Source organism: Pristis pectinata, chromosome 6 (genome assembly GCF_009764475.1).
Source record: "Pristis pectinata isolate sPriPec2 chromosome 6, sPriPec2.1.pri, whole genome shotgun sequence".
NCBI classification, from domain to species: domain Eukaryota; kingdom Metazoa; phylum Chordata; class Chondrichthyes; order Rhinopristiformes; family Pristidae; genus Pristis; species Pristis pectinata.
In genome coordinates this window covers 63433624-63448695 of record NC_067410.1, presented here as the reverse complement: position 1 = coordinate 63448695, position 15072 = coordinate 63433624, and the positions used below count along the sequence as shown (strand labels likewise).

Below are 15072 nucleotides of genomic sequence, written 5' to 3'. Positions count from 1 at the left end.
CACGTCCAAGTTATTTGATCCAAAAGACCCATAAATTTTGGGGGTCAGGGGGTGGCATACTGCCATATCTAAGATTCTTAACTAGACAGCATTAGGGTGATGTCTGTCTATTAAAACCAGATAGTACCGAACTGAAAACAGGAAGACACTTCAGCAGAGAAAGTATGGGGAGATCGTAAAAAAGAAATTAGTAAGGAAAAGAGAAGGTATTAATTATGACTGGCAGACAAAATTATGGAAAATGCCAAAACATTTTATAAGTCTAATAAGGTGAAGAGGGTAATGCAGGAAAGATTATGACCAATTAGGGATCAAAACAGCAATCCGTGTATGGAGCCAGAGGACATAGGTAAAGTTTTAAATGAATATGGTATTCACTAAGAAGAAAGACATTGCTGCTGGAGAATTCAGAGGGGATGCGCAGTGAAATTCTAGCATATGTTTCATGACAAAAGATTAAAAAATATTAGATATCTTAGTGAGTTTAATGGTGGATAAATTATGAGGGCCTGATTGGATGTATCCAAGGCTGCTATGGGAGACAAAGGAGCAGATTGCTGGGCACTGGCAGCAATTTTTAAATCTTCATTGGCCACAGGTGAGGTACCAGATATCTAAAACTAAAGGATGTAGGTTTAAGGTAAGGGGTAAGGAGTTTAGAGGGGGTCTGTAGAAGCCCTTTTTCACCCAGAGAGTGGTTGGAATTCGGAAAGGGTGGTAGAAGCAGGTAGTCACATTATTTAAGAAATATCTAGATGAGCTCTTGAATCGCCAACACATATAAGGCTATGGACCAAGTGCTGGTAGATGGAATTAGAGTCACAGATTCATGCAACGCAGAAGCAGAACCTTTGGCCCACCAAGTCTGAGCCAACAATCAAGCACCGATTTACACTAATCCTACATTTCCTTTTTTCTTCATTCTTCCCTCATTTCCATCTCCTCACCTACATGCTCGGGGCAATTTACTGTGGCCAGTTAACCTACCAACCTGCATGTCTTTGAGGTGTGGGAGGAAATAAAAGCACAAGGGGAAACCCACACAGTCACGGGGAGAATGTGCAAATTCCACAGAGTCCCCATCCCAAGGTCAGGATTGAACCCAGGTTTCCGAAGCTGTGAGGCAGTGACTCTCCTTGCTGTGCCACTCTGCCATCCCAAAAGGTTAGAATTAGTATAGGTAAGCACTTGATGGTTGACATTGTGGCGCAACAAGCCTGTATCTATGCTCTGTAATTACAGGATCATCCCAATGACTGATCCCTTGCAGGGAACTAGCATTGGTGTAGGTTTCAATCAGGTGAACCTGCACTATTCATCATATTCGACAGCAGCTTATGTAACAAACAAAATGCCGGAGGAACTCAGCGGGTCAGGCAGTATCTGTGGAGGGAAATGACTCTGAGTTTCTGCAGCATTTTGTGTGTTGCTCCAGATTCTAGCCTCTGCAGTCTCTCTTGTGTCTCCATAGGCTGATGTTAATGTACTTGCTGGCTATTGTAGTTAAATGGCGATCATACTTATACACCACTGCATGAGTTGCAATGAGCACAGATGATACACTGTTGACAGAATTTCTCCATATTCCTACCCACTCAGACCAGCACCAGGAAGATATCGAACTGTACTTCCTTGGATGGATTATCCTGTGGTACATTTTTAACAATTTCTATCAAATGCACACTGGGGCATGGCTTCACTCACCTCCCCATATCAGCTTCCATCCACCCCGTCTTTCACTCGTTGTCTTCTCCACTCCTTTTCTGAGCATCTAGATTTATAAAGTTACTCAACTAACTTCTGTCAATCCTCTTTCCACCCTGGCAACCTTTGCTGGTTCTTACTCTCCCGCTGCCTTTTCTTTGAACAGTGATCCATCCATTTGTTCCCTCTCCATTTTATACCTTCTCCCTTCTTACGTTCCTTTACCATAAGTACTGCTACCTCTGCAACAGCTTCACCACCACCAGTAATTCTTTTTCAGATTTCCGTGCCAAATACCTATGCCTGCTGTTATGAGAAAGGTTCTTTTGGATCTTAAAGATAGAGATATCTGGACACACAGTCTTTGTACTTCAAAAAGGAGAATTTTATTTACAAAGACAGACAAGGGAACGGAATGAGAAGGAACAAATGCACACTCACACACTTGCACTTGGGTGATCGCGAAACATGGGAGGAGTCGCAACAGGGGTGAAGTACACACACACAACGAGCTAGTCCAAATGATCAGGGAATGAACAAATACATTGCCTGAGCCCCCTGAATCTGGACAGACAACAGCTCTATGCTACTGGGAATCTACTTAGGACACTCCTAGACCCCTGTGGAAGTGCACCCTCTCACCTGTGGCCTTGACCCCAGCAGCAGTTGGAAAAAAGAGAGAACTGCCTACATGTACCATCTTTTATAGGGCTGTAGATGGGTGGAGCCCGTTCAGGTAATTCAAACAAGCCAATGATTCAGGGTCAAGAACAAAGGTGAGTTACAAGCCAATCCTTAGGTACGCTCTTGATGGGTGGGGCGAAGCCAGACCCTTGATTGACAGTGGTGTAGTTTTCAACCCGATAGGCAATGCTACCATCCGACCATGGGGGTCAGTAGTGTTGTCACTGTCATCTGACCCCTGGCCTTTCATACTACACCTGTTGAGGTCCCCATTTGCCAAGGTTATAAAGTAATCATGTACGACTCCAAAAGCACTCCTGTTGTTATATATACATTTAGCTGCCAACCCTTTCTGTACCATAATGCCTCTAAAAGGGTCATCACTTCTGTCACCTAGACTGGACATCCACCCAGCTGAGTCCCATAGCTAGTTCTTCTTTATACTCATTCAAGGAATGTCGGCTTTGGAGACTAAACCAGCTTTTAATTGTCCATCCCTAATTGCACTTGAGAAGGTGGTGGTAAGCTGCCTTCTTGAACTGCTGCAGTCCAGAAAGTGTGTGTATACCCACAATGATGTTAGAAAGAGAGTTTCAGGATTTTGATCCAGTGACGGTGAAGCACGGCAATATATTTCTGAGTTAGGATGGTGTGTGGCTTGGAGGACAATTTCCAGGTGGTGTTCCCAACGTGCTGCCTAAGGAGTCTTGGTGTGTTGCTGCAGGGTCTCCATGCATCCCCAACTACAGGTTACACACTCAGTGTAACAGATAAACTCTGCTATCTGTGTCCTGTATTCACACCATCTCGAATCCTGTCTGACAACTATATACATCACAACCGGTGCCCTTTTCCTTCCCATTTTACCAAGCATCTTGATTAATCATACAGTACATTGTACATAATTACCCATAACTTTCTCTCCAATTCTCTGTTCCATTCCTATTGATTCACCTTGAACCCAATATCATCGCCCCAAACACTCCTAACTAAAGATGGTAATTAGAAGGTACTCACCCCTGTTTAGTTCACTAGCCACAGCATGGGTTCTTGCCTGGATCCTGTCAATTATGCTAATTTTTTTGAGGATTGTGTGCAACTGGATCCTTGACATCCTGACCAACAGACCGCAATCAGTCAGGATAGGCAGCAACTCCTCTGTCACAATTATTCTCAACACTGGTCGCCACAAGGCTGTGTCCTCTGCCCCCTACTGTACTCTATACATTCATGACTGCGTGGCCAGATTCTGCTCTACAAGTCTGCAGATGATGCCACTGTAGTGGGCCGTATCTCAAATAACAATGTGTCGCAGTACAGGAAGGAGATAGAGAGCCTAGTGACATGGTGTCATTTCAACAGCCTTTCCCTCAATGTCAGCAAAACAAAGGAGCTGGTCATTCACTTCAGGAAGAGCGGTGGCGTGGTGCACATGCTCCTGTCTTCATCAATAGTGCTGAGGACGAGAGGGTTTAGAGCATCAAGTTCCTAGGAATGTACATGACCAATAGCCTGTCCTGGTCCAACCACATAGACGCCATGGCCAAGAAAGCTCACCAGCGCCTCTACTTCCTCAGAAGGCTAAAGAAATTTAGCATGTCCCCTTTGACCCGCCAATGTTTATCGATGCATCATTAGAAAGCATCCGATCTGGATGCATCACAGCTTGGTATCGCAATTGCTCTGCCTGGGACTGCAAGAAACTGCAGAGAGTTGTGGACACAACTGGGCACATCACGGGAACCAGCCTCCCCTCCATAAAATCTGTCTATACTTCTCGCTGAAGGGCAGGCACGGTAGTGTCGTGGTTAGCGTATTACTATTACAGCGCCAGCGACCCAGGTTCAATTCCTGCCACTGTCTGTAAGGAGTTTGTACGTTCTCCCCATGTCTGCTTGGGTTTCCTCCAGGGGCTCCGGTTTCCTTCCACGTTCCAAAAACGTACGGGTTCGGAAGTTGTGGGCATGCTATGTTGGCGCCGGGAGCGTGGCGACACTTGTGGGCTGCCCCCAGAACACGCTATGCAAAAGGTGCATTTCACTGTGTCTAATAAAGATATATCATCATCATACCTTAGAAAAGCAGCCAACATAATCAAAGACTTCACCCACCTCAGACATTCTCTCTTCTCCCATCTCCCATCGGGCAGAAGATACAAAAGCCTGAAAGCACATACCACCAGGCTCAAGGACAGCTTCTATCCCGTTGTTATATGACTATTGAACATTTCCCTTGTACAAAAAGATGGACTCTCGACCTCACAATCTACCTTGTTATGACCTTGCACCTTATTGTCTCCCTGCACTTAGTGCAGGTAGTAGGTAAGTGCAGGGAAGTAAGTAAACCAACCCCACCCGCTCACCCCCCCCATGCCTCTTATTTTCTTCCCTTTCCTAGCCTATCTCTCTTTTCTCTCCTTGCTTTTTTCTCTCTCTCTCTCCTTTTCCTCTCCTCCCCTCCCCCCATGCCGCCTGCCTCCATACCTTTCACCCATCGCCCAGTGCATCTGCTCTCCCGCACTCCCATTCCACTCACCAGAGCCCTGGTTCCTGCGATCCCTCCCTCACACCCCGGCCTCGGTTCCCGTGGTCCCTCCCACTCTCCGGGGTCTTTAAACTTAACAGATTTTAAAGTATACCGTGTAATATCTTTAAAAAGAGGGATAAAATGTGTGTTGGGGTATTAATAGAAATAATATCCAAATAATGCCAGAGCTTGACTTAAGCAGGTGACAAAAACTTGTAAAGATATATGCTTTATGAATTATTTCAAAGGAATAAAGCAAGACAGAGAAAATTAGAAGTTTAGAAGACGATTGTATTTCTTATGGTGCAGCTGAAGACATGGGGATGAATCCTGGACAAAGAAAATCTGCAACAAACCAGGAATGAAGGAAGGCATATATTAAAAGGCTTGGAGAAGACTTCAATAATGAAAACAAGGTTGAAAACTTTCACACTGAGGCATTGTGGGACTGGGAGCCAATGTAGGTAAGTGAAGGGTGACAGGTGAATGGGACTTGGTGTGGGTTAGGAAATGAGGGTTTATGGCATTGGTAAGCCAGCCAGAACAATATTGAAACAGTTGAATCAAAATATAACATAGGAATGGACAAAGCTTTCACTGCCAGATGAAGAAGAGCAAACCAAATTTCTTCAATGCCTAGGCCAATATTTATCACTTAGACAATCATTAGAACAGGTTATCTGGCCACTACCCATCACTGTTCACAGGAGCTGGCTCTGTGAAAATCCTTTATTCTTCACTTCAAAGCTGGTTCATTGGCTGTAAAGTCAATGTCCCAAAGTCATGGAAGCCTTTTTACTCTCTGTAAAGATTAAGTATTTTTGATACATTTTATTGCATATTTTAAACAATAGGGACATTTCCTTAAATAGAGTGTTTTACTATGTTAAAGGTGCTAAGTATATGTTACTTTTATTGTTGTATTTGATACGCATCTTTGAGCATATTATTCCTAATATGAAGGAGCTGTCTTTTCAGCATTCAACATCGAGAATGTTTCAAACTGTTTTAAAAATATTTGAAGAGTGGGCTCTGGTGTCTATTATGACTTGCCACCAACCACACTCGTGCACGTTCATTTATGGTAAATTAATTAAAGTGTCATCTCTTACAAGATCCATTAACTATATCCTGTTTGCTATTGCCCTTTGTGATTTCTGTATGATAATACTTTCTGATGAATTCTGCATTTAAATTCTCTCTGCCTCAGAGACAGAAACCCACAATCAATATTAATGACTTCTCTGAGTCTATCAATTTGTTTGTGATTTTTGTACTTAAGATAAATTATTCTGCATGAGGGTTTCTTTATAATAGCCGCCATGCAATATACTCCCAAAATATAATCTAATCTATAGTTTGCAAGTATAATGTGCAATTCATCTGGAATTTAGATAAATGTTGAAGAAAAATTACAAACCTCATGTAGATAGTTATTTGCATTTTTAAAGCTTATCTTAGAGATTCTTCTCTTGCACATATCTCAAATGTCCTATCAACACAACAGCACTGGTAAAATAATGTGCTGAATCAGAAGAGTACAGAAACCAATCTCACTTGATTACCAGAAAATGTTGTAGACTGACATATATTGGGACATGTGAAAAGCTGTTCTGGTAAGTTTTAAGTTGAGAAATTGCAATGACTGGTTGTACATAAACATAAAAAACAAGTGTCAACTGTGACATAAAAGAATGTACCCATGCCTCTTCATTAAAACCTGGTGATTCAATCTCTACTTTAGGCTGACTTTCCAGTCCAGAATCAAGAGTGAGTTTTCAGATGAGATAATAAACTGAAGTGATGTAATTCGTCTCAGATAAGCATTAAAAATTCCCTAACTCTATATGTAAGATGTCCAGGGAATTTATCCTGCAACCAGTATCAGTGAAGCAGGCTCTCTAATCATTGTTTTGTGTCTGTGCCATCTTGCTGTGTATTATTTGGGTTGTACATTTCCTGCATTGCAAAAGTGCCTAATTATCTGTGTGAAAAAGCAATTTGAGACATCCTGTAGTCAAGGCACTATAGAAATCCAATTTTTCTTCAGAACAAGTGCAACATCTAAGTTAATTTGTCCAAACTTTGTCTGGTAGATTGTAGGCATTTTTGTTATCATAAATGATAGGTGTTACACTATTATTATGAACTGTTCTTCATTGTTAAACTTTCATCACTTTTGTTTCAGATTGAAATATAAAATAAATGCACAAGATTTTCTTTGCAATGGTGGCTGTTATGTTCTTCAAATAAAGCTTTATTATTCATTAAAACAAAATACTACTATTGAAATCTGAAATAGAAACAGAAAATACTAGAAACATTCAGCAAAGCAAGTAGTATTTGTGGAAAAATAAATCTTTGTTCATGTCATTCATTCTAACAAAAAGACATCAATGTGAAATGTTGGCTCTGTCCTCTCTCTACATATGGTGTTTGACCTGCTGAATGTTTGCTAGAAATTTTTGCTTTATTTTCAAAGCAATTAGCCTCACACAGTGTCTTCATGTACACACTAGCATAAACATACACATTAACACATTCACCCGCACACAAACATGCATGTGTATTCATAAGCATACAGACAAAAGCTCACAATCCTGCACAAAGGCACACTGCACATGCAAAGATATACACAAATATGCACGGGCATGGACAAACACACTCTGCTTAAACATTTCTGTACTGATGTATGCACATATACAATTGTACACAGGAACTAAATGTGTCCACACAGGTCTCCAACAGGGATTAGAACCATAAGTATATTTTCCTTCTTGCTAGTCTGAACATAGTGAGATAAGTTATAGATTCTCTGTTGCTCTTTCTGTTGAATCAGATGATTCAGCATATGCCAGATCTTGTACCTGGGACATTCCTAGCCTGCACAGCTGAGGATGGTACCAAGATAAGGTTATATCTATCAGAGATATCTATAAAACTCATGTCCCTTGTAAATAGGCTGTTTGAATCTTGGGCTGTGATCATTTCAATACTTGTCATATATCACCTCTTTTTTTAAACAGTGGTTTCCACCTGCTTAAAGTGAACAGATTAATAACTTTTTTAGAATTAGCCAAATGTATTGCTGCTTTGCCAAAATTCAAAGAGCTAATTGTCAGGACACAAGAGACAAATGTATTTGAAAGACAAAGGAAACAAAGGGAGTTAATGCAAATTTTAAAATATAAAAGCAAAATTGACTCCTGGAGAGACAATTGGGGACATCACAAAAATCTACAAATACGTTGGAACAAATTATCTTTAAAACAATGCCATGGCTCTCACAAGTCAAGGATTTTGATGAATATATTTCTAATTTTCTGTACTTGCTTCTCCTTTCTTATTTATTCATAAGATTTCCATGTTGCTGGCAATGCCAGCATTTCGTGCTCTTCTCTAATTACCTTAGAAAATGTGGTGGTGAGCAGGGTTCTTCAACCAATGCAGTTCACGTGGCAATGATGGGTCGAGAACTCTGACTCAACAGCGATGAATGAATGACAATCTATTTCCAAATCAGGATGGCGAGTACCTCCAAAGGAAATCGCAGGTGCTTATCCTGCTAAACGATATTAGCTGAATGCTTTAGAGGCCCTGTCAGAGAAACCTTGGTGAAGTACTCAAGAAGAGTTTGTAGAAAAGGTGCAGTGATGGTGGAGGGATCTAATGTTCCAGATGATGGATGTGGTATCATTCAAACATGTTGATTTGTCCTGGGTGGCCTTGATCTCAGATGTTGTTGTAGAACAAAAGCTTGAATCTGTTCACACCTTTACCAGCCTGAAATTAGTTCTCAGGTTTGGAGAGTGCTGCTGCAAATGTTAACAAAGGTGCAATTCGATTGTTATACATTATGGTTTACTTCTCTCAGCACCTGACTATGATATTCATAGTACACGATAGTCAAGGGAAATTAAGTCCATGATGAACCTATGACGAGAAGTTTCCTCCACTGTTATTAAAGAGACCATGTTACAAAGATTTTAATCTTCTTTCCTCCATCACAAAAAATATTGGACCTAGGGATCAAGGAGTGTGCAGAATAGACAATGAACCTTATAGGAATTTATTAGTTAGGGTCTTCATGGTTAGGAACAAAAGTTGTGAGCTTGGTTGTGGCTCAGTGGCAGGATTATTCTCCCTGAGTCAAGAGCTGATGGGATCAAATTGCTCTTCAGAGATGAGCGGATAGTCGAAGCCAATATTCAAGTGCAGTACTCCCAGGTTTTGCTAGTGGAGGTCCCATCTTTCAGATATGTTAAACCAAAGCCCTGATTGCCTATCAAAACAGAGTTCAGGGCAAGTTCGGATTTGGTGGCATTGTTCTTGGTATCCTGCAGAATATTTACCCTTTATTCTGAAAACTGAAAGAGATCTTCTGGTCATAATCACACTACTTTTTGTGTGACTTTTCTATGCACAATTTGGCTGTCATGTTTCCTGCATGTTAAAAGTGTTTAATTTGCTGAGAATCATGATGGGATATCCACAGATTGCTCAAGGCACTACATATATGTTTGTTCTTTTATAAGAGGATGTACTGAAGAAATAGCCCGATGTGAACGATGAACAAACCATGGTGCAGTGGAGAGTGTAGAACCAGCAAAATACCAAGAATGTCATGGGTAAGAAGAGGGCATGGCCCTGTATTTGGTTAAAAACTCAAGAATCAATGATTGAGAAAATGGTAGCCAAGGATTTTCGGGTGCGTGAACCTTGCTCCCGGAATTCCTTTGCGACAAAATAATAGCAAATGGCGTCCAGACAACAGTTGACATTGGCTATGCACATGGCACTCTGTACAAATAAACTAATGGTCTTTCGTTCTGAACAGTAACTTTGGCCAATGATGTCCTGCCTCACTAAAAACTGAAGGAAGATGCCAAGATGGACGGGCACAAATGAACAGATGAAGATTGCCAGGTTGACAGTGATGATTCTAATGCATGTCTGGTGGTTTCCGGGGATGTCACTTTGCCTCTGCAAAAGTTTCCTGATGATTCGGACTGAACAAAAGGTCATAATGGTTAGCGGGACCATAAAACCCATCAGCTCCACAAAAATAATTAGCCCTGGATTCCAGGACTTGGCAGAAAATCTATGGAAGCAGGCGATGCTAATGTTTGAAGTGTAATTAGAGCCTGGAGTATCATGAAATTGATAAATAGGGATGCTTCCCAACCAGACAAAAACCCAAATAAGGAAGCAGATTGTCAAAGTTTTCCGGGGCGATCGGAAATCTCTTGCTTTCAAAGGATGGATGATGGCGAGATAACGATCAATGCTAATGGAGGTGACGATGAAAATGCTAGCGTACATGTTGACAAAGTAGATTGACTCTACAAAGGAGCAGAAGGCCCTTCCAAAGGGCCAGCCACTATCTTGGTTGAGCATCTTGAAAGGAAGGGAGGATAACAGCAGAATGTCTGCCAAAGCAAGGTTGCTCATGTAAATGGTGGATTCAGTCCATCTCTTAATCTTGCCACAGAACATGTAAAGGGCCAGCAGGTTGAAGGGCAACCCCATGATGAAGATGGGGATGTAGACCACTAGATGGATAATCTTCTCTTCCTCAGCTGTTTTGAACTCACAGCTTAAGCTTGTGTTACTGTGACTGCCCCGATCCATGGCCTTCTTAATCCTGCAAAGAAGCATACCTTAGAGTTCAGCCACTTTCTTTAAATCAGTTAAAGGCAGAAATAATGGCTGATGATGTTACTGTGTAAAGATGGAAGCAACCCTCTCTGAGGCCTGATTGCTAGAGAAAATTTTAATTCACCAGTAGCACATGTAGCAATTCAGGCTGCACAATCTCCAAAAGTTACGCCTTCAATATATTCACGTAAGGTTCCTCTATCTGCTTTCAAAGCAAAAATGCTTAAACTAAACCTTTACTAAAATTACAGAGAAATATGCTTGGGGTAGGTTCTTTTAACACTTCTGTTTCTCTTGTATTTCATGATGTTATCATCTGGAATCCACTGCCTAAAATGTCGATGGAATTGGTTTCATTGTAACTTTCATAAGGGATATACTTGAAGAAGAAAATGGTTGCAGTCATGGGGAAAGAGTGAGTGGTAACTGGGAACCTCTTTCAAAGAAGTAGCCCAGCAACAACACAATAACTGACCTTCAAAATCTTATGATTCAGACAATCAATCTCAAAGATTGGCCTGGATTTTCCTGAATGGAATTTTCTGCCTGGATTCATTACCTGTGTTTCCCATTTCTCCTGAAATGATGTTCTCAGGACCTGGAAGACTGATCTCACGTGTCCATACAATCCTGGACACAAACAATGAGACCCTTGGCACCAGCATGGCCTCTAAAAATTTAACTGAGTCAAATGGGTGATCCAAAGCAAACACACAAAACTCTAATGGAAATCGTTGATAACCAGCAAAGTCACACCCTCAACTCTACCATCTGTTCAGGTTTTTCAGTGTCTTTGACTGTCTCTGACATTTGTAAATATATAAAAAAATATAAATATATAAAAACACATGAAAAAAATTAAGTTACTTAAAATGATAAAACACACAAAACCAAGTAAAAACTTTTGAAACAATCTTAAATTATTTTTAAGAAACCATTAAATCAAAGATGAATAATAAAAAGTAGTCGTTAAACTTTTTCTCCCCTTTCTTTCCCACTGCCCTACAATCCCATTTAAATGGATGAGCCGCTGGATCCTGGATCTAACCTGGTATAGGACTTGACAACAGATTCCACAGCATAAATGCGCTATCCCACCTATGGATTTCAGGGAAATAGACAGCACAACTTGGCCAGTATGTACAGGACTGATGCCTTTGTGTAGGAGTCCTGAAACTTACTGGCAATCGCACTGTGAAATGCTAGCATCATAGAATGGAAAAAACACAGCAGAACTCAGATCAATATTTATAAGACTTCAATTCCCTGAAAAAATTTGATTTTATTAAGTTTTTTTTTAATTTTTGTTTAATTTGAAAGTGTTTTATTGGAATACAGTAAAATTAAGGTTTTTGGTTACGAAAAAATTCAATGAGCGCATCAACTCAGTCTCAGTAATGCACACTCAAGTGAAAACCAGCAATAATAATTATAATCTGGATCTGGCTTTATCTTCAGTATTTCTGCAACAGAACTTTAATTTCCTTTCACAAAAAACACCTTTTCTTTCTCATTCAATTTCTGCCTGAGTTTTTAATCTACTGTCTTTACTTATCACCAACACAGATAAGCACTTTAAACACAATGGCATTGAAGGCTATGGATTGAGAGCTGGGAAATGAAATTAGTGTGGATAAGTACTTGACACCCTGCACTAACATGATGAACCAAAGGCCCTATTATGATTATGAGGTATGATTTCATGACTCTTTAATTCTAACGCACATCCCCAGGCAAATGGAATTGTTCAGTGGTCTAACTCGGGCATTTTGAAACCTTGTGTGGCATTCCTAAAGCAAAATGAATGAAGATATAAATTCTCTGTTTGTTGCCAGAATGGATTTTATCACCAAAAAAGTAGAAGCCAATTTCCTAAGTAAAGGATGTTTTGTTTTTTAATTTCTTAAAGCCAAAATATTCAAGCCTTAAATATTTTAAAGGCTAGGAACGTGGTGCAGTTGAATAATCTGCATGTGCATATTTTAAAATATTTAATAAGACACTGAAATAACTATTTTGATATGTTCTGGTAAGAAATCAATGTTATTTATATAAATCACATTTAAGCTGCTTATATTTTGGTTCTGTTCTTCATTTGTTTTTGTCCCCTGTAATTAGCTGTCTCAATCTTAATTGTCCCACCACATACCTTCTTTTTATTTAAATTTTTGGTAACTGGTTACTCTGAGTAATGCATTATTTAGTTACTCAATTGTTCCTTCAGTGCTTAATTAACAAGAATTAATAGTGTTTTGCACGGCAAGAAAAACAGAAAGTCTTCTCGTTGATCAACCAAGCGAATGGCTGAGGCAGAACAAAAATGTTATCAAGAGTACTGAAAATGCCAACAATCATTTGGCACTGAATTTAACATCAACTCAACTTTTGTTTGGACTAACCTGACATTCAGTTTCCCTGTAACCTTGTGGATGGAGAGTTATGTTGTTTTTGAGCACAGGTTCCTGAAGGACAATTGAGAAGAGCAATTGATTTTATCCTATATGGCTTCTATATATTGCTTCTAAATGCAGGAATATGAACGTAACAAGAGTTTCATATCGTGGGACTTCAATTATACTTTATGTATTTTTCTTGCTGCAAATTTTACAACTTACGTATCCATGCAATACATTCTTCAGATAATTTATTTAATCAAGCAATTTTAAAATTCCTTTTCGTTTGATCACAGATGATTCACTTCATCAATCCAACCTGCTTTTCCTGTAAATTGGCTATCCCAACTGGCTGGATTAGTTGCAATTTGACTGCTTTAAGTTAAATCTATTTCTCTTTAGTGCTTCTCAAAAATATATCAGTCTGCAAATTCTAAAAGTGGGGCTGCGATATATATAAAATATTTGTATGTATTATATTTCATCTGTTATGTTTTATAATTATGTATGTATTTACTCTGGAACTATCTGTTCCCAGTAGTCAAATCACTCTGAAGAATCTTCGTACATCACTGCATATGCGGATCGGATCGGATTGGAGTTTACAACTGCCAATGCGACAAGCAAATGTTCAAGTATGTAATTCCACTTTACTAAAATATTTTAAAAAACATAGTGTACTTACAATATGGTTGTCTATGATAGGTTTGCTGGAAGGTGAATGTGTGTATCTTGCCCACCCTTGTATAAATATCTGTATATCATCAAAATGGTTTGACAACGCTATATGATTTAACCACATCCTATGCCCACTGCCTATCTCCCTAGGTTATTTTGCCAGAAAAAAAGTTGTTTACAACTCTGCAAAACTTACCTTCCATGTGCAGCATTTTCATGGCTTGTTCACATTTAATGATCTCTGATTTACACTTTTTCCTCACGACAACTTCTGTTATTCTGCCTGACATGGCACATTTGGAGTAATTTTGAGCTCATGTTTAACCCTCTGCCAGACCTTGCCCTTTTTAAGCTTCCTCCATCTAGCTCAGTACCGGTTGGTCTGTAAATCTATCTGGCGTGACAGGGAAATATTTAGTGGTTAACAAATTGTCTTTATGTGGGCGCAGAAGTCATGAAAATGAAAGAACATTTTGAGACACTGAAAATATCAGCAATCTCTGACAGGCACTGTTCAGAAGGAATGTGACACACCACTTCAAATAAACCCAAGTTAAGTCTGAGTGCTGTTGAGATTGAGGACAGAAAGGAAAGCTAGGCACCAGTCCATTGATTGACATTGAAGTGAAGGGTTACACCAGAACATCTTCTTCAAGCAACAGCACATATGGGATTCACCTGGAACACATTCCTTCAGAGAAATGGTGGTGACTAAAGCACAAGTTATTGACTTATAGTTATTTAGAGAAACAAAGTGAAAATGTAGAAGTACTCTAATTTTCCCAACAGATCAATAAAATGTTGTAAAGTCAACTATCTCACAAATGCAAGTGAACTCAGAAAGATATAAACCAACAAGTTCAATTATCCTATTACAGTTAAGTTTAAAATCAGCATAATAGGCAAATAATTGAATGAACTCTTGAAATCTGTAAAGGAGAACTATCTTGAGGAAGGAAGCAGACTTGGTTCTGAGAAATTGGGGTGGGGTGGGTGGGGAGGAAACATCAGAAAGGTTACAATAGAGGAAGGCATGATGACAATGTAATTTATAATAGAGATGGACTTGTGAAAGATACTAGTGCCCTCTTGAAGTTTCAGTAAATTCAGATAAATTAAGAAAATTGGTAATTATAGCAGACAAACTGGAAAATGAGCAAAGGCAGATTCAGATATACTCACAGGAGAAGAAAATAAGTCCATGCAAAAGTTAAAGGCCTCTGGATGACTAATAACATTTGGATTAAAGTGAAATAGAATAAAGCAGCTTATGACACACCGTTGATAAAACAACAGAGAAACAAGCTGAGTACAGAAACTGCAGTGTTGTTCTGACAAATGAAGTAAGAGAGGCATAAAGAAAATTAACATGAAATAATTGTAGGCAGCTTAAAAATGAATCTTTTTTTATGAACAGATAATGAATAGC

General features: G+C 39.6%; 1 protein-coding gene across 5 annotated transcripts in view; it reads right to left on the bottom strand.

Annotated features, from left to right (window-relative positions):
- Positions 1 to 7170: 7170 nt before the first annotated feature.
- LOC127571563 (G-protein coupled receptor 55) overlaps positions 7171 to 15072 on the bottom strand; it is a 34646-nt gene continuing 26744 nt past the window's right edge. For 2 of the 5 annotated variants that reach the window (XM_052018055.1, XM_052018056.1), the window contains exon 2: positions 7171 to 10558. In XM_052018055.1, the coding sequence (XP_051874015.1) occupies positions 9580 to 10545 (966 nt within the window). In that variant the 5' untranslated portion in view covers positions 10546 to 10558 and the 3' untranslated portion in view covers positions 7171 to 9579. Of the gene's footprint in view, positions 10559 to 12971; positions 13035 to 13650; positions 13694 to 13839; positions 13987 to 15072 lie in introns of those variants that run through there. The other 3 variants (XM_052018054.1, XM_052018053.1, XM_052018057.1) reach the window with 3 other exon arrangements.